At 39.5% G+C, this 24,016-nt stretch overlaps 1 protein-coding gene across 2 annotated transcripts in view; it reads left to right on the forward strand.

Moving 5' to 3' along the window:
- cbfb (core-binding factor subunit beta) overlaps positions 1–22,393 on the forward strand; it is a 39,995-nt gene extending 17,602 nt beyond the window's left edge. The window contains exons 4-7 of one of the 2 annotated variants that reach the window (XM_026927406.3): positions 15,869–15,985; positions 16,124–16,219; positions 16,706–16,753; positions 22,197–22,372. In XM_026927406.3, the coding sequence (XP_026783207.1) occupies positions 15,869–15,985; positions 16,124–16,219; positions 16,706–16,735 (243 nt within the window). In that variant the 3' untranslated portion in view covers positions 16,736–16,753; positions 22,197–22,372. Of the gene's footprint in view, positions 1–15,868; positions 15,986–16,123; positions 16,220–16,705; positions 16,754–22,196 lie in introns of both variants that reach the window. The other variant, XM_026927405.3, reaches the window with a different exon arrangement.
- The last annotated feature ends 1,623 nt before the right edge of the window (positions 22,394–24,016 follow it).

The following is a 24,016-nucleotide window of genomic DNA, read 5'->3' on the forward strand; positions in this document are numbered from 1 at the left end:
AATTTGTTTTAGTCACAATGACAGACCTTATTTCAGAGTATTTTGCTTTGAGTCAGTTACCGAAAAAAACAAGCAAAAGTGAGAGAAAGAGTAAAAGAAAGAGAGAGATGGGGACAAAATAAGACTGCTGTATGTCATAGCTTTGAAAGCGTAATATAATTTTTCCACCAGGGCAGTGTGTCATGGCTCAGCTTGGCAAATTACCCATAATGCCGCACACTGTCGCTATTTCCAATGCCACGTGAACTGCGACGCGAAGAGAACGCGAAGTACCTGTGCTGAATTTGGTTGCCAGGTACCGTGCGAGGTGAGCTGAGACATACAGGTAAAGCTAAAAATAATCCAAACCTTCGATTGATCAAAAACATTCAAACACATGTTGGGATTAACATCTCTGGCTGAATTCACATTTCTACCAGCACACGAAGCTAGTATTTAGTGTCTGACAAAGTTTCTTACTCTTCTCAAGTCCCTTTTCTGGCAGATTTAAAATGCCACATCCCATTTTAAACAGCACTATAATATTTCAGATTAGTTTTTACTTTTTAACCCCGGTAATGTTTTCTTATCGCTGTTTAAATTTCTTATATTTCTTTCTCGTGATCCAAGCAAAATCTGCTATCTTCTAAGACAAACGCCCTAGAACAATTTCAAAAGACTTCCTATTCACTATGTTTGCTCTCTACATAGTATATAACATGGAGCTGAAAGCCCTTCCTAGTTCCCTCACACATAGTATAGAAAGACATTTCATATTCAGCCACACATGCATGGCTTTTCTTTCTTTCTTTCTTTCTTTCTTTGTACTGTTTGTATTCAAACGTATCTACACAGTATGTTCATTAAAGATATATTATGTTTGGGTGTTTGGGTGTTTGTGGTGCTGGTAAAATGAACTTGCTATACCTAGTTCACTGGAGAGATAGAGCACATTAACATCAAATGAGAGATGCCTGGTTTTATTTCAGAATGACACACACACACACACACACTCATCCAGGATACATATAGTCCCAAGTTCAGATTTGTTACAGAGCTTTGCTGTTCAGTGGAGTAGCGCGGTCAAATCAAGCAGTATAGCATCAGTCTACACCTCCTACTCATGCTCTCCTCATGCTGCGTGTACGTGTGTGTGTGTGTGTTTGTGTGGGTGGGTGTGGGTGTGTATGCATGCGTTAATATGAATGTCCTGAGAAAGCAGCTGCTTCTTTCTCTTATACAGCAGTATTTTATCTCTCTCTCTCTCTTTCTCTCTCATACACATAACTTATGTCTTAGTAGAGATGTGCTGAAGGTGGCAGATTGCAAGAACATTGAAATTTCTGATGAAACGACGCCTTATACCTTCCACATGCGATACAAACACAGTGTAGTGCTACTGCTTCTGTCAGAAGCACTTGGCAGAAGAACATTAATATTCAAATGCTAAATCTTTTAAGTAACTGCAGTTTGAATGCATTTTTAAAATAAATTTCACAGTCCTGGTGTGTATGAGGTCTGACTGAATTGCGTGTGGCTAACACACATATGAAGTCATGTGAGAGTGAGGAGAAGGGGAGTACCAGGCTGGATATTGGTGTGTGTTCATATATAGGTACACGTGAGGGTGTATTTATTCATTGCTCTCTCTCCCTCCCTGTCTTGCTCTTTCTGTCATTGTTTTTTTTCTGCAGAGAGGGAAAATCCAGAAAAGGCCTTGTGAGCCTCTGACTCACACACACAGACATGTCTGAATAACACACACACACACAGCAAGCTGCTGTGTGAATAAGTGTGTGATCAGCAACTGCTGTATAATTAGTACTTGTGTTAGATCAGCCATGCACACACAGAGCGCCTCATACTTATGAGGTGTGTAGACACAATGCCCTACTGTCAGTGTGTGTGTGTGTGTGTGTGTGTGTGTGTGTGTGAGTCCTGTCCTTCTCTGCCCCTACTCTACTCAACTCAACTTAGACCCTTTTAACTCAGATTTGCTCAGATTATCTCAGATCTACTAAAATGAATTCAGATCTACTGAACTCATCTCAGATCTAGTTAACTTAGTTCTGCTCAAATCAGCTCAGACCAACTTGTCTCAAAGCCATTAAACTCAGAAGTGCTCAAGATCTACTCAACTTGGATCTACTCAAATCAACTCGAATCTGCTTTACTTGGATATACTCAAATTACCATATCTGTTCAGCTCAATGCATTCAGCTCAAAGCAGAAACTTAGCACAACGCCTTACTCTTCCATCCTTGTAAATAAATTGCCCTTCCTGTCTGGCCTTTCTCTTTTTATCATGATAATATGTGTATTATCCTCCTTTCTTTTTCTGAAGTATCTGTCGTTGCTTTGAGCGCTTCCGTGTCACCAAATGCTGAGAGAATTGGCTTATTCAAAGGAAGCAGACCAGAACCGCATCTGTGTTTATAGGTCAGTGTCAGGGCTGTAATTTTCTGAATTCTCACTTCTAAGGTCTAAAGTCATTTGTCAATAATATTTGTTTGTAATTGTCTGCTCTCTGATAAGTGCACCGTCGTCAAGGCGTCTGGTTTTCTGGTAACAAAGCATGTCCTCAGATACCCCCATGTAAAAATGTTTGGGTGCTGTCTGAGAGCTCTCTGTCTGTCTCTCCTCTAATCTCTCTGTCTCTCCACACGCTCTCTTTCAGTAATACTCTTGCATGCTCTTGTATTCTCTGTCCTTTTCACCGAGTTGCTTGGCGGCCTCTATTGGCTGTTGTGCAGTAACAGTGCTGCTGGTTTTTATCCCATTTCCTGTGTAGATGTGAGGACAAAGGGCGGTCTGATCCCATAAACGTCAGTGAGTTCTGTGTCTCTGTTCCATTTTGATACAGACATAACATCATTTAAATTAGGGTTACTGGGTTTAGCTCTTCACAAAAGCAATTCAAATCTTGAGTCTTAGCGTAGCCTCAACGTACCTAAGAATTTAAGACTGTGTGTGAGTGCATGTGCTCCCCTGAGTGTCACCGACGGAGTTGGGGTGGGGTGGGGTGGGGGGGAGCTGTCGGTTGGCTCTGAAGAGGAAGTCTGTGGTTAGACCGTTTTTCTCCATGTAGCAGTGCTTAAAAAAGCCTGGCTGTCCTTACAGATGTGGAAGCCATTTCAGGGAGTGTGTGTGTGTGTGTGTGTGTGTGGGAGGTAGGCCTGAGTTTATGAAGCATGGGATTCAGGCAAGCCTGTCTGAGAGCACGTAAAGAAGACCCCACTTGCCCCAAAGCATGCTGGGATGGGCTCAGGTTTGGGCTGCTCGTAAATGAAAGCCCTGTGCTGGTCGGGCCCAAAATAGCTCTTGAAAAAAAATGCAAGAACGCAGGCCTGGCTGTGCATCTAACAGAAAAAACAAACTTCACATCTGACGCCGCCTCCTTACCTCTCTTTTTTATTGTCTAATTTATTATTTATTTGTTCACATTAATACTTTTTCTCTCCCGAGCCATAAAGTAGCGTGGCCGGCTGCATGGCTGCCAGTGTCTGTCTGTGCTTAACATATGCATTCACATAAAAGTGCTTCAGATTGAAGAGGTGTGTGTGTGTGTATCTATGCTCTTTTAATTGGCTACATTAATCATTTCCACATGGCCTCTGGCAGCTCCATCTGCCACTGACGTGCGTCCCTCTCAGCTCATCAGAGAAGTGCACGGTGACACAGGTGGCATGCTTCAACCTTACACTTCCTGCTGCTGCCTTTTTGTCCTTTCTTCAACATTCAGTTCCTGCTTTAAACAAATCAACTTGTTTTGTCACCGATTGAGGGGTTTATTGAACATGGCTTCTAATATAATTGCTTGTCCTTCTTAAAAAAAATACCAGAATATTTTACCTCTCATGCTTTGACAGTTTCTTTTTTTTTTGCTTTTCTTTCACTAAGGGTTGACTTTTCCCTTATCAGTGGTGTCACTCTCTGAATTATTTTGCGAAGCATTGTTTTAGTTTTATCCGGAGTTATCTATTCATGGATTACCAGTTAATTATTTCTCAGTGTTGTAAGTTCATCTCTGCATGAAGAGTGTCTTACCTGTGTGTGAGAGCAATCCAAATGTAGTATTAGTTTTGCAAACATGCCTTTCATGATTGCAGCTCATGAAAAAGTGCTAAATTAATTTAGAACTAATCAGTAAAACACAGCAGCAGTTGAGTATGTCTGATTTTCATGCGGATGCACCATAATGAACAGAGTAACCGGAATGATGATGTAATGCAAATAACTACTTTTCAGCAACATAATGGAACATGTTTATCACCATACATTAGCTGTTAAAATTAGTCTTATAATTTAGGCCAAATTACTGACTTGGCACTACTCAGGATGGAATGTACCATCAGTGTTCTGGCCTTCCCAAAAGAATGTTATGTAGCTCTGCTGCATTCATATCCAACACACACACCCACACACAAACACACAAACATTGAATCACCTGCAGAATCAGATTAACATTTATAAGTGATAACACCTCATAAATCGCATCATTACACACTTCCACAGAGATTAAAAGATGTTATCTTTAACTCCACATTGGGAGTTACCTAGACATATTACCTTAACTCATGTTACACACATTCCATCTGTGTGTGTGTGTGTGTGGGAGAGATTATGTTCTTCATATGTTCTTTTATATTTCTTTCATCAGCACTGCAGGACACATCACAGACATGAGGTGCAATGATTAAACTCATCCACATGGATTTCATGGTCGAAACCAAAATATGTTGTAGTGTAAGAGCATGTCCTGTCGTACTGTAATATGAGCATGCAGGACTACTTTTTTTCTTTTTGAACCCGGGAAACCAACAAACCAGAAGCGATCAGTCCAAAGACAATAATTGAAAGCATGATAGGAAACAAGAGGGTGATTTGTGCTCTCTTCATTAACTAAAATTAGGGAAGTCATTATAGAAACTATTTTTTTTTACTCCATGAGCATCATTTCTCCCTCACTGCATAAGAGACAAGGACCAAGGAAGAAATTTAATATCGCACAGACGGAACTTTGAATGGTGGCGGCAATGAGAGAGAGCAGTCAAAGAAAGCAAAAAATCGTAAAATTTCGATGTTTTTGTGATATTATCTTTAGTGGAGAGACATACACCTTGTAATCTTTTCAGCACACATAAACAACAAAGGGGATGCTATTGTTAATGTGCTACACGTTCAAATGATTGTATTTCCTCAAAACAGGAAGAGTGAAAAGCAGTGAGGTGGTTGATCTAAACACAAACAAATTAGGGCACAGAGGTAAGGAGGAGAGGAAAACCGAGTAGAGAGGACAGGTTCTTGCTGCTTGAATCAAAAGCCTGGCACAAATGAATCCCTCTGTTTACTCACCACCCCCACTTCTCTGCTAGACACACACGCGCACACGATGCCCCACCCTGCCTTGTCGTCTATTCCTACACCCCCCCGCCCCCCAACTTTTTTTCTGCTCCGTATCATTTACCAAATTCAAATAGGATGTCAAAAAGTCATTCTAAAGACAGCAAGTCTTTTATTTACATTTTACCGAAATCACAATAAGCTCAGCGAGTCTCTCTTTTTTCTTTCCGTCCCCCACCTTTTTTTTTGTTCTTTTTATCCCAAAGCTTTGTATTGTTACTATAAACCAATGCAAGACAAGCTAGGACTTGTAGCAGTGTAAGCTACTATCTGGAGGTACCACATTATCCAGAAACTACTGCCAACACATAGGCCTGTACTACTGAAGAATGAAGATTGAAGTCTTTCATGCATATTTCCTTAGTCTTAGTCTCATGTTCCTTTTGAGGTCATATCACAGGGTAGGCAGAGGCGGTAGGATGTAAATACAGACTCTTTTGATTTGGACTCTTCCAAAACCCAGAATCCAAACTACACGATCGCTCGCTGATGACACACACACACTACACCATCTTTCACCTGGAGAGATCCCTGCCAAAGCATGCCTGATTCCCTAATCAAGCTTTCTCAAGAAAATAAACATGAGAGCTGTCTATCGTGTGACTGTCACTATTTTGTATAGAAGCAAGACAAAAAGAGAAATATGAGAAAATATGGAGGACATATTGGTTGGGGAGATGCAAGCAGTGTATAATGAAAAATAAGATAGCTATTTTTATACTCTGCGAGTCATGTCACGTTTGTGTTTTTTTTTTTTTTTGCTGTTCCTAAAAACCATTTGGTTGTTAAAATGAAAAATGAGTTCTTATAGAAGCAAAAGCCTGTTACTGTGTTTGCTGTATCTTGCCCTCGCCTTCCCACACAAACAGATGGATGATAATCTGGATTCAGGAATCTGCGGCGCATGAAAGCAGATGAGTTTGATTTCCTCTCGGACTCTCACAGGCTCTTTCTCACCGCTGTACTTGAAACTAGTCACAGAGGCATTCACAGTACACGTCTCATCACAAAGAAAATCAAACATGCTCGAAGGTATCAGAGCCTCAGTGATGGCTCGCAGACTGAGAAAATCACTGCACGACCGGTCGCCGTAGGAACATGCAGCTGGATTGTGCATGCGTGCAGCTGGCGACTGGATTATCGGGGCTAAAATCGTGTAATGTGCACTAGGCTTAATAGGATCTCCTTTCACACACTCTCTTACTCCTAATCAGACTATTTTAAAGGAGCAGGTAATAACAGTGATTCGGAGCAAGGTCATGGTCTGGACAGAGTCAGAGTGTTAGTGAGGGAAACAGGAAAACAGGAAGTCAAGTTTCTATGATAGAGGCTGCAGTGTTTGTTCAGAATATTTTCTGTCCAGGCAGAGTTTTATTTCTAAGCTTTAAATTTTTGATGAAAAAGTGGTTATAGACAGATCAGGATGACAGCTAGGTTGCTTGACTACAGCTTATCAATAGCATTCTCCCAAGTGGCGCAACAGAAAAGAGTTCCCCATATCGTCTGGAGGTCGTGAATTCAAATCCTGATGATGCCACAGCCATCGGAGTCCACGACAGCAAAAGTTGGCCATGTCCTATGGGTGGAATGGGTGGATTACTCTCCCTCCCCAATCAATGAGAGTGATGCTAGCCAATCACTGGTGTCTGTGAGTGCATGCAAGCAGAAGGGGGCAGATAGCGGTTTCTTCGGGGTGTGACACAGAACAAAAATAAGTGGGTGCTTGGCTTCACATGACTCAGAGGAATAAACGTGTGAACGTTCACCCTCCCGGGATAGCAGTTGTTGTATGAAAGGAGAGACTTAACTGGTGGGTGGGAATTGGCCAAGACTAAATTAGGGAGAAAATCTGGGGGAGGGGTGGATAGCAAAACATATATATATATATATATATATATATATATATATATATATATATATATGTATATATGTCAAATAAAAATTACCTCAGTAACCCTGAAAGAAAGAGAGAAAGAAAGAAAGAAAGGGAGTTTTTCCCCCTCATTTGTATATGTTGCTGGCCTGCCCCCAATGAAAGCTGTGTGTTTAAGCTGATTGAGTTATGAATGTCCTCTCTGGCTGGAATTTAGGAACACTTTTTATATATATATATATATTATTAATGGCCATAATGACTGTATTGGTTGGTAGAAGGAGCTGTTTGAGTTGGACGAATGTGGAAGAAAAAGAGTAAAACGATAAAAGAATATTTATGTTAATAGCTGTATTCAGCGTTTTTCCACGTTTTGTCGCCCTTTGTGCTGAACTGCTAGTGATTTTTGTTTCAGGCCTTGGAAATATTATCTTACTGCTATTTGTCTGAGGCAAATGTTTTTGTCATTCGTCAGCAGTTTGTCATAAATTTGCTCTCTAATTATACAGTACGGTTGCTCTCAGCCTGCTCTGTGTGTGTGTGTGTGTGTGTGTGTGAGAGAGAGAGAGAGAGTGAGTGAGACAGAGAGAGTATGTGGTTGTGTGAGCACTGACCTAAATGTTTGAGTATTCATCTTTCTGAAACGAGGATGCGATTTCAGTTAGGCTTTTGACACCATGTTCTCACTGATATTTAGCTTAAACTGTTGTCATGCTTCCCAGCCTTTACTTTGTATATCAGTGTGTGTGTGTGCGTGTGTGTGTGTGTGTGTCTGTCAGTATCAGTGTATCAGTCAGTGTGCTTGGGGATATTTATGCTGAGGACACTGTGAAGAAGGAGTGGAGGGGCTGTGTTTGAGGACGTGGGAAAAGGAAGAGTGGAAAATAGCAATGGAGAGAAAAAAGGAGACTCACAACAGAATAGAGATAAACAGAGAGAAAGACTGGATGAGTGGCAGAAAGAGTAAAACATCAGCAGCATACAAGTGTTTTCATTCATTCATCTTCAGTAACCGCTTAATCCATGCATGCATTCATGCGCCGAGTGGCAATTTTAGTGTTGCCTACTGGCATATTTTTGGGAGATGGGAGGAAAGTCACAAAGACACAGGGTGAACATGTGAAACTCGCACAGATGGTAACCAGAGCTCAGGATCGAACAGGATCGAACTGCACAACATGCTACCCATAAGTCTTTTTAATTTCCGAAAACGTAAAATTAATAAATAAACGAAGTAATAATATAAAATATTACACATAATTGCACTAATTGGAGTCACTTCTGTGACTGAAGCTCAAATGACATTCTGTTGGGAATCTAGTGAATAGTGAATGTGTGATCTAACCCGTCTTATACTCTATGTAGTAAGCGTTTTTAGTGAATAGGAAGCCGTTTGGTGTTTGGCCAGTCTTGGAGGCTGTAATATAAGAAAAAATAAATCCTGTGTAAAAACGAGTGGTGGATGGCTGATGTGAAATCAATACAAGATTTCCGTTAGTCTCTTGTGATTTTCTGTTCACTCTGTTAAGGTTGAGGAAAAGTGAAATAATACGAAAAGGAAATAATACGTGGCCTAGCCTACATTTGCTTAATTATTTCATTTATTCGTCTGGCTGAAAAGAATTTGCTGCTTTGCCCAAAAATGTTGCTGTTATTAAATTGGTGCTGTTAGTAAAGTAAAATAATTTTGTGCAATAATTTCATGGATAATCTCAAATAATTGATTATTTTGCGTGTGTGTGTGTTAGTGTACTTCATTACAGAATTAGCCAACATGCTATATACAAGTTATACATAATAATAAAACGAAAATAATAAATGATATAATAGGGACAGTTGAGTGGTTTCAATGCCAAGACACTTTAATAAACAGGTGCCCTGTTTTACCTGAAAGGTAGCTTTCCTTTACAGTGAAACCCTGTTCTGTGCCACGGCTGCCTGTTTCAGTTACACACCTTGCAGGATAAAGTAATCGAGTAACTGATTTTTAATCATTTAAAAGCCTTAATTTAAAAAAACTATATCTGCTACCTAGTAGTTTTAGGAGATCATGTGAAATATCACAATATCCAGCTGGGATGTGTAGACATTGATCTGAAAACAGGGAAATTGCTGTTACGTTGCGCTACATGGTGAGATTTAAGTGCAATATTAAGTGTCTTCTGTTTGTTTATACATTCAGTGTTTACAATAAGCAGATGATGTAAATGGTGTCTCTTTTAGGGTTGGTCGTGACAGATAACGCTGCATGACAAGCTTAAAAGACGTGTTTAGCTTTGATTCACTTGTTGCTGACAAATCGGTTGCTGACAAAACTAATAATGTCTTAGTTAAACGGTTGTTAACAGCAGAAATAAAAACACAAACACCTGCTTCCTGCTGAGGAACAGTATTAAAAGAACTTCTTTCTTCCAGCTTTCTTTGCAGAGTCGTCATTGCTGCCTTCATCCTCCAACTAATCTCTCGTCCAGCTTTGCTTTTGCAAACATGATTGCAGAAACTACTGTATGTGTGTTTATTTAGTTAATTTTCATGAGATGATGGGATTTGGTGATCAGGTGTGTGAGTGTGCGAATCGTCTGTGCTTGCTCATGTAGTGTGTGCATTGGTACATTGGTTAGGTATCATATGCTGCACATTCGAGTATCTGTAGATACACAGCTGAAGAATCAATAATAAACTCTCAAAGATTTAGAGTTTTAGAGTGTTCAGATCTCCCCTCTGCCACTGCATGAATTATCTGAACCATTTATCTGAACCATCACTGTGGTTCCTAACTAAAATACTAGATTATGTTAAAGCATTTGCAGATTTTTATCTCCTCACATTATGCTGAGAGAGAGAGAGAGAGAGAGAGAGAGGAGTCTAAGAAGATTTCTAACATATTTTGTTAATTCAAAGTAACTTACAGAGTAGTGGTAAATGTATATACACACTCTTGTAGATGCTGCAGGAAGTAATGTTTTGTGTCTTATGTCAATGTCAGCGAGTGCAGCAGGTAACTAGCTAGGTAAATGTAGGTAAATGTGTGTTGGGTCTATTTGTTTTATTAATAGTTTATGTGTACCGCACTGGACACTGTAGGTAACAAGAACAGAGGTGTTAAAATTAAAGTAAAAGCTGGCATGAGAAAGCACAGTCCAAGTCACGCACATGGTGTTCCTATGGTATATTCAGCATACAGGAGCTTCTGCTGAGCATATCCACCCAACGCTGTAGTTATATTGCATTTGTGGTAAATTGTAAGTGGTAAGTTGCAAGTTCTGTGTCTATATATTAACTGATCTAAAGCCAATCCTGCTATAAACTAATTTAAAAGGACAGAAGGGGTACTTTACACTGTTCACATTGTGTGCAGCAATGTAGATTTGACCTCATTCCGTAAAACAGGGAAAGAACTGGTAGCTGACAAGACTACCCAGTTGAAATTTCAAGTTGAGGGGGTGTTTTCGGTGATTTTTCCCAATTGTAGACAGGGAATTACAAGTTGCAACTTCGCCTCGAATGGAGAATTAAGAATGGTGGTGGACACAGGTCCCTGAATTTCAGTAATCAGGTTACAACCAAAATACTCCAGAGTAGAGAAATGCACTCACTAGTCTATTCCTGTAGTTGGCATAGTATACCAAAGTATACTGAAGTAGTATAACAAAAGCAGGAGTCTAGTACATTGCTGCTGGTGTGAAACCAAGATTATTGTGGTTTGACTAACTAGAGAAAATTAAGCTAAACTGCACGTCAGGTACAAGGCCAGGGTTGAATACAAATGCAGGTTTACTGAAAACACAAGTAGCAAATAATCTGAAAGACAATTCCAAAACTCGAAGTAAACAAAAAGTACAAAAAGGTCAGGTGATCGGCAAACAGACTAAACTGGGCAACCACTAATATCAACGTTAGGAAACAAACTGCAGTCAAAACCAGAGAAGCAAACTGTAAACAAAGGCTTGGAATCATCTCTAGGAGCGAGACAACACTTTGAGTGTTTGAACGTCCAGTCTATTTAAAAGGTGTGTGTGATTGATTACAGGTCTGGTGAGTTAGACATCCAATGATTGTGTGCTGGGGAATGAATCATGACTGGTTTGTAGTTTGTTTGACTGCCGGGAAATGGAAGCCAATGCGGAAGTGGTTGGCTGTGTAATTTACATAATCTAAATTATGGTAGTCATGAAAGTCATTCTAGCAAAATACTCTCAACAATGATGTTGTGTGTAAATTTCCAGATGCAACCTCATAGCCAGTGAAAGCCTAGATGGAGGATGAATGGAAGAGGCTACAAAATTTTAGTATCATTGAGCCAGTACAGTTTTTCAACTAAAATGGTGACTGTAATGTAGCTGTTGTAGTAATTGTAACTTATAATGGATAACTTATAACTTATAAGTTTGTAACTTATAATGAACCCAAGGTTCCGTCATATTCGCAGTGTACCCTAGCACCATTCCACTAATGGATTGGTGGGATGAGCAGTGTCTACCGTAAAAGGTATGGTTCCTACTAACCTCTCACATTTTGTGTTCCGGTACTGGATCACTCCACACACAACAACACTGCAACCCTCCCCAATATAGCCTAGGTGGGAATTAAATGCAAATATCCCATCCAGTTATAGATATATGCCCTGTCAGCATGCCCAATCAGGAATATGTACAGTGGATATAAAAAGTTTACACACCCCTGTTAAAATGGATGTTGAAGGTTTTTGTGAAGTAAAAGAATGAAACTAATATAAATCAGGTCAGATCTTTTCCCACCTTTAATGTGAAATTGCAAAGTATACAAATAAAGTGGAAAAACAATTTTAGGGAAAAATATGGAAAAAATTTTAAAAAACAAACAAACAATAAACTTACAATAACCCAGTTGCAGAAGTGTGCACACCCCTAAACTAATACTTTGTTGGAGCACCTTTTGATTATAATTACACCACTCAGTCTTTTTGGGTAAGAGTCTATCAGCATGGCACATCTTGACTTAGCAATATTTTCCCACTCTTTCTTGTGAAAACATTCTAGATCTGTCAGATTTTTCCTGTGCATAGCCCACTTCAGGTCACCTCACAGATTTTTAGTTGGATTCAGGTCTGGGCTCTGGCTAGCCCATTCAGAAACATTGATCTTCTTTGGGTTAAGCCATTCCTTTGATTTGGATGTATGCTACGGGTCATTGCTGTGCTGAAAGGGGAAATTCCTTTTCATCTTCAGCTTGCTAGCAGACACATAAAGGTTTTGCACTAAAATCGACTGGTATTTGTAGCTATTCTTGATTCCCTCCACCTTGATAAAAGCCCCAGTTCTGGGTGAAGAAAAGCAGCCCTAAAGCATGATACCTCTTGGAATTATTGAATTATTATACCTTTTGGAATTGGTCTCATCGGACCGTAACACATTTTGCCAAATGGTTTGGGGTGATTTAGTTTAGCTTGGATGTTATTTGTGAGGAAGGGCTTCTGTCTAGCCACCCTGATCTTTATTTTGGGTTAATCAGAATAATTTCATTGATGACAGCTGTATGATAATTACTTTTGAACATGAGATTGAATGTGATTGGTTTATTCTGACACAGCCACATCCCCAATTATAAGAGTGTGCACACTTCTGCAATGAGGCTATTGTAAGTTTTTTATTTTTCCTATTTTTCCCTAAAATGTTTCTGATTGTTTTTCACTAAATTTGTATACATTGTAATTTCACACTGAGGGAGGAAAAAGTTCTGACATGATTTATCTTGGTTTCATTTTTTTTACATCACAAAAATGCCATTTTGACAGGGGTGTGTAAAGTTTTTATGTCTATTGTATATAAATATAGGGTCCAACAGAAAGACAGGCACTGTGCTAAAACTTTGCTGGTGGTTGGCTCTGGTTCCTAGGAGTCATGCATAACCGATCTGAATCAGTGTCATTTGAAGAGACCAATACCACATACTGTCTGGCTATGACACAAGTGAGGAAGAACCATGAAGTATATCACAGGAAGATAGTGAGAGCAATGCTATTGCCTGTAGCATAGTGCCAGCTGCTCCTGCTAATGCACTGACAGTGCCAGCTACTCGTGCAAGACATTGACAGGGAATGTCAGCCTTCTCTCAGCCATGAAAGTCTACAAGGAAAACATGAAGAACATTGAAGAAAGTGAAAAAAGTATTCTAAACATACAAGGACAGTTTGTAGTCTCATTTTTTAATTAAACATGTCTTTTTCAAATTCTTTTAAAAATTAAAATTACAATTAATATTTTGCATTGGCTTCCCTGGAGATTATAACAGCACTGAGTGTCTTCAGTAATGTCTAACAAGGTTGGAGCCAATTGTAGAGGGATCTTGGTCCATTCCTCCAAGCAGAATATTTTACACTCAGTTATATTTTTACATTTGTGCATGTGGACTCTTTGTGTTTGTGTTTCTTTAACCATTTACGTGCTGACTTGGCTCACCATCTTGTTGAAAACTCTATAGCCAACTCTGTACCTCCTGACAGAGGCAAACAGGTTTTGGTACGAAATTATCCTGGTTAAATCCTGAGCAAAATTCATAATGTCGTCAATCTTCACAAGTGACCCTGAACCACCATTCACTAAACAGACCTTAAGCATCACTGATCCACCTTCATGTTGTACACTGGGTATCAGGTGCTTTTCCTTGTATGCAGTTTTTTTTGTTGCCAAACATGCTGATAGTGTGCATGACCAAAAAAAATTGAAATTGGTCTCATCTGACCACAACATATTATGCCATGGTGAAGTTCAGCCAATTTGTGAAATGCTCTCAGGAAGGGCTTCTTTCTTGAATTGTCTCCATGCAGCTTCTTTGAAATCAACTAAACTGCGTAAGTCTAGAACTGTGATCTTTGGGCTTCCGTCACTGTGTAGGGGGAAGTATACTGATCCTCCTCACTGTGTAGGGAGACGATGTGCTCATGGGTCCAATTCCTGGCAAATTTCTAACTGTTTCAAACGTGAAAATTTTTGTTATGGCCCTAATTGTGCTTAACTGTATTTTTAACTGCTTATGCATTTTTTAAATATTTGTGCAAATGAAGTTTTTCAAGATTCCAGAGAACAGAGAAACTGTTTTGCCAAAGTTGTTCATTTATTTTCTATAACAGCACAAATTTTTATATATATATATATATATATATATATATATATATATATATATATATATATATATATTTCCACTAAGATTTCCACTAACAGTCTAACAGGACAAATGACTTTGCTATAAGAGCATGCCCCGTCATGTTTTATTCCTCACTTATTTGGCCCGTTTGTGGTCATTACTTCACTTAGTCAGAGGAAAAACAGGATATCCGCACAGCTGAGGCACATACAGTAAAGAAGGAGAAAAGAGAGACAGTTAAAACACTGTAGTAAAGGCATTTAGTGATAGACAAAGCTTGTGTTGTTTGTGTTTCTGGGAAGAGCATGTTGACTGGCAGAGACGTGTCCAGTGACCATCCACACACTGCTGTGTGATTTGGGTTTTAGCAGCTCTGTGCTTCTGTAGACTTTATACCACTGTGTTGGAACTTCTGCCTTCATTTTTGGTTTTGGGTGTCTGTATGGTTTTGGCAGCGTCTATGCAAAAGTTTGTATATAATGCGTGTGTGTGTGTGTGTGTGTGTCAGTGGGTGTGTGTGTGTGTTTGTGGGTTGGTGGGTCAGTGGGTGGGTGTGTGTGTGTGTGGGTGTGTGTGTGTGTGTGTGTGTGTGTGTGTGTGTGTGTGTGTGTGTGTGTGGGTGTATGTTTATGGCCCTGCTTTCATGCACCACGTTGCTACAGAAACAAACAGCACTCCTGGACTGATCGACTGCACAATTTTGTTCAACCTCTCTCTTCACACATCTCACCTACATCTCCTCCACAACATGTCTTGCACATTTACACCAGACCTCCCTCTCTCTCTCTCTCTCTCTCTCTCTCTCTCAGACACATGGATGTAATCATGTACCCGGTGTACCACTGCCCCTGATCAGTATAAATAAATTCAGACTTGGCTTTGCTCATGTCTGCTAAGAGAGTGTCAGTGTAGTCTTTCCTGCCGCTACGCTAGCCTCTAAAAATAAACAATTTCATCACAGGAAGTTAACGACAGAGCATTATGCTAGGGGCAAATAAAAAAAAAAAACATAAACAGTGGATTATACACACATCTTAGAGCATGCCCTCATTTTTAGTTTGTCAATGCTTTTAAGACCACATGTTTTACAATTCAAATGGGCCATTGTGTGTCCGGACATGACGCAGTGAGGCGTTTTCATTTGTGGGTACAATCATAGAGTAGTTGGTTTTGACATTAGGGAAGAACATCCGTTGGGTACATTTTTGTATAATCATTTATTCCCCTTAATTTTAAATCAAATTCCAGTTGATATGCAAAAAAGCCACTAATCCTCATTTCAGCATCTGTGGGTTTTGTGTTTGGTTGGGTGGTTGGCTAATTTTTTAAATGTATGGGCTCATATTTATAGCAAGACTTTAGAGACTGTAATGTCACATCAGTGCATTGTTTTTAACAGTTCTTCTGTATACAATGCAGTTTGTCTGTGGGATATCGCACTGCATGCATTTATTACAACCACGTTGTGTGTGTCTTTGTGTGTGTGCACAGGTGTACCTGAAGGCCCCTATGATCTTAAATGGAGTGTGTGTGATTTGGAGAGGCTGGATTGACCTGCAACGTCTGGATGGAATGGGCTGTTTGGAATATGATGATGAACGAGCACAGGTATAACCAGAAAACATACCACAGCTCACATTGTGCAGCAATATCTTACCTTTCAATAAAGCTATTTCTCATTTTTCATATGCATTGACGTGGTACAATATTCCCTATGTGTGTGTGTGTGTGTGTGTGTGTGTGAAGCATGAGGATGCTCTTGCCCAGGCTGCCTTTGAGGAGGCTCGCAGGAGGACTCGTGATTTTGAGGACAGGGATCGTTCACACCGCGAGGACCTGGAGGTGAGTGTATATGTACGTGTGTGGTAGTGGTGAATGTGTCGTTTTTAGTGTACAGGTTAGTGCATGCATACACAACAGCATATTCTGTATATTTAGAATTGTGGTGGGACAAAAAGGTAACCCTGTTGGTGTGTATGACTATGTGTATGTGTTCTATCTTTCCGTGTGCAATTCCGTGCTGTATTTTCTATTGTCCTGCAGGTATACTTATTCTGCTAGCATTTTCAGCCACTAACATAATGTATGATGCTTAAAACTAATTGTTACTTCTGTAATGAACTTATATACATTAGTATATGCTAGAATGCAACTGAGTTATAACTAAGATTAAGAGTGTGTGTGTGTGTGTGTGTGTGTGTGCGCAATACACGTGCTTTACTTGTTGACTCGTGGCTCAGTGCATGCAGAATCTTTGCTTAGTACAGAATCATTCTGAAGTCGATCCAAACTGCGCTCCTAAGATGAAAACCAAATTGTGTTTTTTAGGACCCTGTGGCATCAAAAATCTGGGACTGATGGCATTCACGGACCAGGGTCTGTCTCTTCTGCTTCTCTCTATCCCTGTGTAATGCACTAAACCATGTCTGTGCCTGTAAGTGTGTGAGTGTGTGCGTGCGTGTGTGTGTGCGTGTGTGTGTGTGTTGTTTGAAAGCAAGAGACTGCATGGGTTTGTCTTTTGTGAAGATGTTCTATTAGAGCATGTGCATGCATTATAGCAGCTTGATCTGTGTATTCATGCTTAGTATGTGTTTCTGCACTTTCTGTTTTATAATATACTACAAAAGCTCAGTCATGATCCATATTCATACAGTTTCTGGAGCTTTTACATACACTGCCAGTCAAATGTTACTGAATACCTAGAGTTGTTTTATTACAGTTTAATCACTATTAGTATTATTGCCACAAACCAAACAAAATGATACAGAATAGCAATTAAATTAGGAAAGCTAAATCTTTGTGGAATTTGTTAACTGCTTGCTCTCCTAATCGTGCTCTAAATGAGTGCTTTCTTAAAGAAGGGAAAGGTGTTAAGACTATAGATAATGACTCCTAGACAGTGCTAGTATTAACTGTAAAAATATGTGCTGTGCTACAGTGGGTATAGAAAGCAAAAAATAGCAATATTTCTGAAAAATAATAATAAATAAAAAACAAGAATAACTGAGATATATGAAGGATCACCCCCAATGTTAATACTTCATAGAAGCACCTTTTGCTTTAGTTACAGCCTTGCATCTGTTTGGATACTTCTGTACCAAATTTACACACCTAGACTGAGCACAATTTGCCCACTCTTCCTTACAGAACTGTTCAAGCTCAGTCAAATTGGATGGTGACTGCAATCTTCAAGTCATTCTATAGATTTTCAATACTGTTTAAGTCCAGGCTTTGACTAGGCCATGCAAGGACATTCACCTTCTTCTCCTACAGGCACTGTATGGCGAATTTGGTGGTGTCCTTCAGGTCATTGTCGAAAGGTGACTGTTGAAAGGTGAACCTTCTTCCGATCTTCAACTTTCTGGCAGAGAGCAGGATGTTTTTCTCAAGACTTTGTCGGTCTTTTGCTCCATCCATTGTCCAAGTGCCCCTGACAACCCCCTCCAACCAACAGGATGCTACCACCACCATGCTTTAATGTAGGCATGGTGTTGTTTGGATGGTGAGCTGTATTGACTTTCCACCAGATGTACCGTTTGGCGTTGAGGCCAAAAAGTTTGATTTTGGTCTATGCTGTCCATAGCACCTTTTTCCACTTGGCCTCAGAATCTTCAAGGTCCTTTTTGGCTAAGCTCAAATGAGACCTAATGTGACCTCTATTGAGGAGCGGCTTTTTTCTTTCAACCCTGCCATACAAGCCAGATTTGTGGAACACTTGTGATAGTGTTGTCACGTGCACACAATGACCACTCTTTGCTATAAAGTCCTGTAACTCCTTGTTTCCAGCGGCCTCTTGGTAGCTTCTCTGAGCAGTTTCCTCTGCACTTGGCCATCCAGTTTGGAGGGACGGCCTGATCCAAGCAGGGTACCACACACATTCCCCTTTTTAATTATGGACTTACTGTGCTCCTAGGGATGCATAAAGCCTTTGAATCTTTTTCTACCCATTTCCTGATTTGTTCCTTTCCACTTAATCTCCAAGTTCTTTTGAAAGTGCCTTGCCACCCATAGTAGATTGTTTGCTTTGAAATGCACTATCAAGCACTGGAATGTTCTAGGAATAGCTGCTTTTATTCTGAACTAATCAAAACCATTAGAGTTGATTAAAGCTGGAAGCCAGTTGCCTTGGTGTGCAGTCCAGAAGGTGATTAGTTACACCTGATTAAGTTTACAAGTGATGATCTAAGGAGGGTGATCCTTTATCAAACCAAGTTATTCTAGTTCTTTCGCTTGCATGTTGTGATGTGTGATGGGTAAATAAGGAAAAATCTTGTTTTTTTGGATTATCAGTTCAGACTGTAAAGCAAAAAAGTGAACATTTTGAGAGGGGGTGATTCGTTTCTATCCCTACTCTATATGTTCCTAATCTGAGTGATGAAGAACCTTTTCTGATTAAACTCGATCTAGATTTTTCCAATAAAATTAAGTAATTTCACAATTCACTTAACATTTAATAATAACCCTTTCCTGATTCACACACCTTTTTCTTGGTTAGATTTTCAAATGTAGAGTATTTAATATGGTGCTGTTTAAACAAAAATATTAAAATATCAGGTGTATAAAACTGGCAGTGTGTATATAATAATATATTCTGCTGTCATGTTGGAAAGCCCTCTGAGAGTTCCAGCATGTTTGGGCCAAACCTTCTAGTGAACACTTAGAAAATCAATCATATATCATTTTTAATGCATTTTTAGTGGGGATGAAAATCAAAACTTTTCATCAATGACAGCCAAGGTAATCCATAATCTCTGTACCCCTTTAATTATACTTTAACACTTTCTCATCCTACCGGAAATATAATGTCTCTGGATCTTGAAGGTTCTTTTGAGACTGTGGCTCTGGAGTTTTTCTCTTCTCTCCAGCTCTCTATCCTCCTTTATTTATTCTGGCTAAGGGAATAATGGTTCGAATCTGGCCAGGACTCACATCTGACATGCAGCCCTTTATTTTGTGCAGAAATGGCTGCTGAAATGACAGGGTAGGGGTGGCAGTACATTATCTGAGGAAGAAGGCGAGGCTTGCTTTGCAAATGAGAACATATGTTGTTTAGAGTGAACAGAATCAGCCTGGTTGTGACTGAGACGATGTTGATTGTGTGTGTAACAGAGAGACTCACTTTTCTGTCTGCATGTGTAATACTTACAGCATTGTGTGCATGTGAGAGCGTATGAGTGTGTGGTCCCACCACAGAGATGTATTTGGGGGGATGGGGGTAAGAGTTTAATGGCCTTCTCTCTGATGGATGGAGAATAGATGGGCCATTTTTCATCCAACTTTCGGCCTTTACTGCAGGTGGGATTAGCGCATGACTGATGCTCAGGCCCAGAAAGTATTAATATATCATTAGTATTGATCATCTTCATTAGGAGTGCTGTCTCGCCCAGCCTAATCTAAGCTCTATTGACTTGCGGTACAGGCAAACACTCCTGCTTGGCTCCATATGATCGATATTGTTTTCTCTCGATATGGACACACACATAGTCACACACACCCAAACACACACACACACAAACACACACATGCAGACATTTACCCCAAAGTTTATGCTGTGTTCGAGGTGAAGTTGCGACTTGTAATTCCCTGCCTGCAACTGGTAAAATCCATCAAAAACACCCCCTCAACTTGAAATTTCAACTAGTCAACTTGGGGTAGTCTTCTCAATTGTCAATTCTTTTGACAAAGAATTCTCTACCTTTAAATTAGTTTATAGAGGTTTGCTTTAGAGCAGTTAATATACAGATACAGAACTTGATTAAATCTAAACATACTAATTGCTGTTGATTAAACACTGAACATACTAATCGCTGTTCTGAGAAGGTAACCATCATCATTATAATTATCACTAACGTTAGCTGCTATTGTCTGCTGGCTAGCGTGTTGCTAAGCTACTCCCTATAGTCTGGGAGTCTCGCTGTTGTTGCTGTGCTGCTATTTCGGTCCAAAATGATGACTGAATATTTGAAATTCACTATAGTAGAACAGTACCAATAGCCACTCAGTCCTGTAACTGTAAGAATGTGGTTAAAGTAACTTTTTAATGAGCTTCACATGCTCTGACAGAACTAACAAAAGACACGCTTTCATGGAGCTGTCCATGTTTTTTTTCTACTTCGCACGTCAAATGTACAGAGATGGGAAATGGCGTTATTACAACGTGCACATTACCACTTACAAGGCACCGTGAACGCAGCATTAGCTGTAATGTCTTTTGTAGTTTGTATGGCTGCTACACACTACAGTTTCAGATTGCTCAGTTTGTTGTGCTGAGAGCAAAAAACATCATCTTTTTTTGGTCAGTTAAAACCCAGTCCTAGAGTCACATTACATTTGGTGTGTGAGGCCTAATTTAGAGCTTTGTCAATATTTTAAAGATTTGACTGACATGCTATTGTAAAATTTAAATGTGTAACGTGTAACTTCTATTTACAGGGCACAGAGACTATAATTTGTATGTATGCATTTAGAAACTCAAAGCTCTTTGAATTAAAACCTCTTCTCATTTTGCTCTCACTAACCGCAATGTGAGTGAGTAATGGCAGTGGAAAAAGGCAATGAAAAAGGCATAATGGGCTTGAGCCACTGCTGATTCATCCTCATATACCAGTATGATCACATCAAAAAAAAAAAAAAAAAAAAAACTACAGCAGGCTTCATGCTTTATTGTTTAAGGCTAAAGTTTATGCATGAAGGTTGAGAAATAAAAGTTTAGATCAGCTCCAGGCTTAGAAGCTGCTATAACAGTTAGTCAGGTGGACGATGAGCTCACACGATGTCTGCCTCTATGTCTGCCTCTCCTCCTTGCCGTCTGCCTGTCCGTCTGCCCTGTCCGTGTCTCAACGTCTATGTTGGGAGAGATTTAGGCATATGCACATAAACATATGTATCTGTGATACGGGGCAGCAGTCATCTTTTTATTTTTAAATGATTTGAAGACTAATGACTGCCTGCCACTCAAACAAAAAAAGTAGCTCCATTTTTAGAGTCTGCACTGGAGCTGAGCTCTGCTGCCCTCTGCTGTTTCTGTTATGTGTTGCATGTGCGTTTTAGGGAAAATAATCTGGCTCTTTCTTCGAAGTCATTCGATACACACTGGTTTGTATTGTTTGATTTGTTTCATGTAAGCTTATGTAGATTTTAAATTTCCACATTATATTACCTGCTTAATATTTTATGCTTTATGATACAGTGCTGTTTTTTTTTTTTTGTTTGTTTTTTGTGCTGATGTACCTAATTCGTCGGGCAGCATGAGAACCTTATACAGCATTGTTCTCGAGACAACATTCAGTTTCATCACACGTAATCACTTCTTGTATAAATAGCACAGTGTTCATTTACAGTCAGTAATCAGCTTCTGAATTTAGATAAAACCACAACCTGGTTAATAAAAAGAGGCAGTTTTCAAATAAAGTGCAGATAAGCTAACAACTAGCTAACATACTACATGCCTCAGAAGGAAGCTGTCCTTGTACGTTAACCCAAAAATGTCCTAAATGTAAGGCAGAGGTAGTGAGAGTACTCTGTGTTGTCCATGATAACAGCATTGTCCATGTTTAAGGTGTAATTAAAGCTGTATCAGGTGACGAGTAACATCTGCGCAGTTTTACGTGGTCCAGTGTTTTCTGATCAAGATACTACGATGAACTGCTTATTCTTCCATTTTCTCTCCTGAACAATAGCATATTAAAACCCCATCTCATGACAATGTTTGAGAATATTTAGGTCCAATCTTCAAATTACCAACCACTCCATTAATGTTAACTGTGGTCTCCTTTTGTGTGTGTGTGTTTGTGTGTTTGTGTGTGTGTGTGTGGCACAGCCCAGGCGACAGCAGGACCCCAGCCCTGGCTCCAACATGGGCAACACTGACGATCACAAGATGCGCTAACGGCAATCAGCAATCCAGTGGGCAGGGAAAGGGTGACACCATCTCCATCACCACAACAATTTCACAACTCCATCGCCCCAAATAATCACACAAGAGACCAAAGTCCACATGTCGGGGGGGGTGGGGGGGGGGGGTGGGGGAGGGTTTCATAGCACTCCCTTGCTAAAAAGTTCTGACAGGGTGTATGTTGGTTTGGGCTGGTATTAACCTGGTTATGGGGATATGTTGTATTTAATTATTCCCGCCCCACCCCACCCCCACCGGTTCCTTCTTGGGGTTTTGCACTATATGATACTTTCAAATAAGTTCCCATGTTGCCTTCCAGTAAGTGTTCCTACCTACATTTTCTTTCATCCCCCTATGCAAGCTATCTTATTTTAATTTTTGGCACTATTGTAATGAAATGGCATTCTTATTATTTTTAATCATATTTGTTTGTGTGAAAGTCAAAATGTTTACTTTTTTTGTATTTTTTTTTTTTATTTTCTATATATAACTTGTGTGTCCTTGCGCTTTTGTAGGAGAAACCAGTAAATGTTGCTAGTTAAAGTTGTGCTATAAGGTAGTGAAAAACAGAAAAAAAGTAAAAGAAGCTGCTGATCTTGTTGACAAGGAAGGCTTATCATTTTGTCATCATCCCCCATGCTCTCGGTACCTTCCACTCTTTTCTTGTTAGCGTACATCAAAACACACTTTGAAAGCACCAAGCAGCAGGAAGCGCATATTAAGGTCAACCAGCTCATATTGTCTTCCACCTTATATTATTCCATTTTGTCGTGTTTTTCATGTTTGTACCAGGTCAGGATCTTTTTTTTCTATGCCTTGACAGAAAATGTAGGCTAGCCTTCCCTCCTACTGGTGCTGCTTGTTTGAACTCACTCCAGAAAAGAAGATCAAAATATGCAAAATTGCCTTCTTAAGTTAAATCACAACATGATGAAATATTTAAAGACAGATAAATATCAGCTTTGTGTTTTGCTCTGTTATCTTCAGGATTTAGGTCCTTTGGGTTTCTGGAGCTCTTGTTAAAAGAATACAGGGTGAATGATTTACTCAAAGAAGACTGGTGTCATTAGGAAGAAAAGAAAATCACTGCAAAGCTGAAAAATGAGCTGAGAGACAGGTCACGTTTGAAATGTTGATTTTTTTTTTTTTTTTTGTCCAAAGCAGATATATGCCAATATTCATAAAAAAATTCACTTCAAATGATATTATATTTGAGTTTTGAGTATCCATAGTGTGTTAAACAACTGTTGTAGTAGAATTCTTTGTAAGTTTGTTCATGCTTTTCACCAAATTGTGCATATTGAGGCTTTTATAATTTTGTGGTCTTAGATGATGTTACCAAAATCAATGTAGCCTTAAAGAACGCACTAAGCAAAACTTAGTGGCCGTAATGGATACTGCTTCGTAAAGGACTGAGAGATGCAGGCTCAGTGTGCTACCGCAAAAATGTGTGTCTGCTGCAGCGTTCAACGCAGCATGCTCGATTCTGTTTCATGTTCTGTTTCTAGTCTGTGTAGTCAGCCATGCCACTCATGATGTAATTTATTACTAAATTATTAATATTACTTAGACTACATTTAAGATCTGAGCTGTTAGAAAGAGCTGGGTCAAAAGTAATCTTTGTAATCTTAGTAAACTTTGGAACAATGTTATCGCAACACTGCTTTTGGGGAAAAAATTCATGTTATTTGTAGGTTTGAAAGGAAACTTAAGACAAGTACAGGTACGCAGCAGTAAGATGGCAA

The sequence above is a fragment of the Pangasianodon hypophthalmus genome, chromosome 6 (genome assembly GCF_027358585.1).
Source record: "Pangasianodon hypophthalmus isolate fPanHyp1 chromosome 6, fPanHyp1.pri, whole genome shotgun sequence".
Lineage (NCBI taxonomy): Eukaryota > Metazoa > Chordata > Actinopteri > Siluriformes > Pangasiidae > Pangasianodon > Pangasianodon hypophthalmus.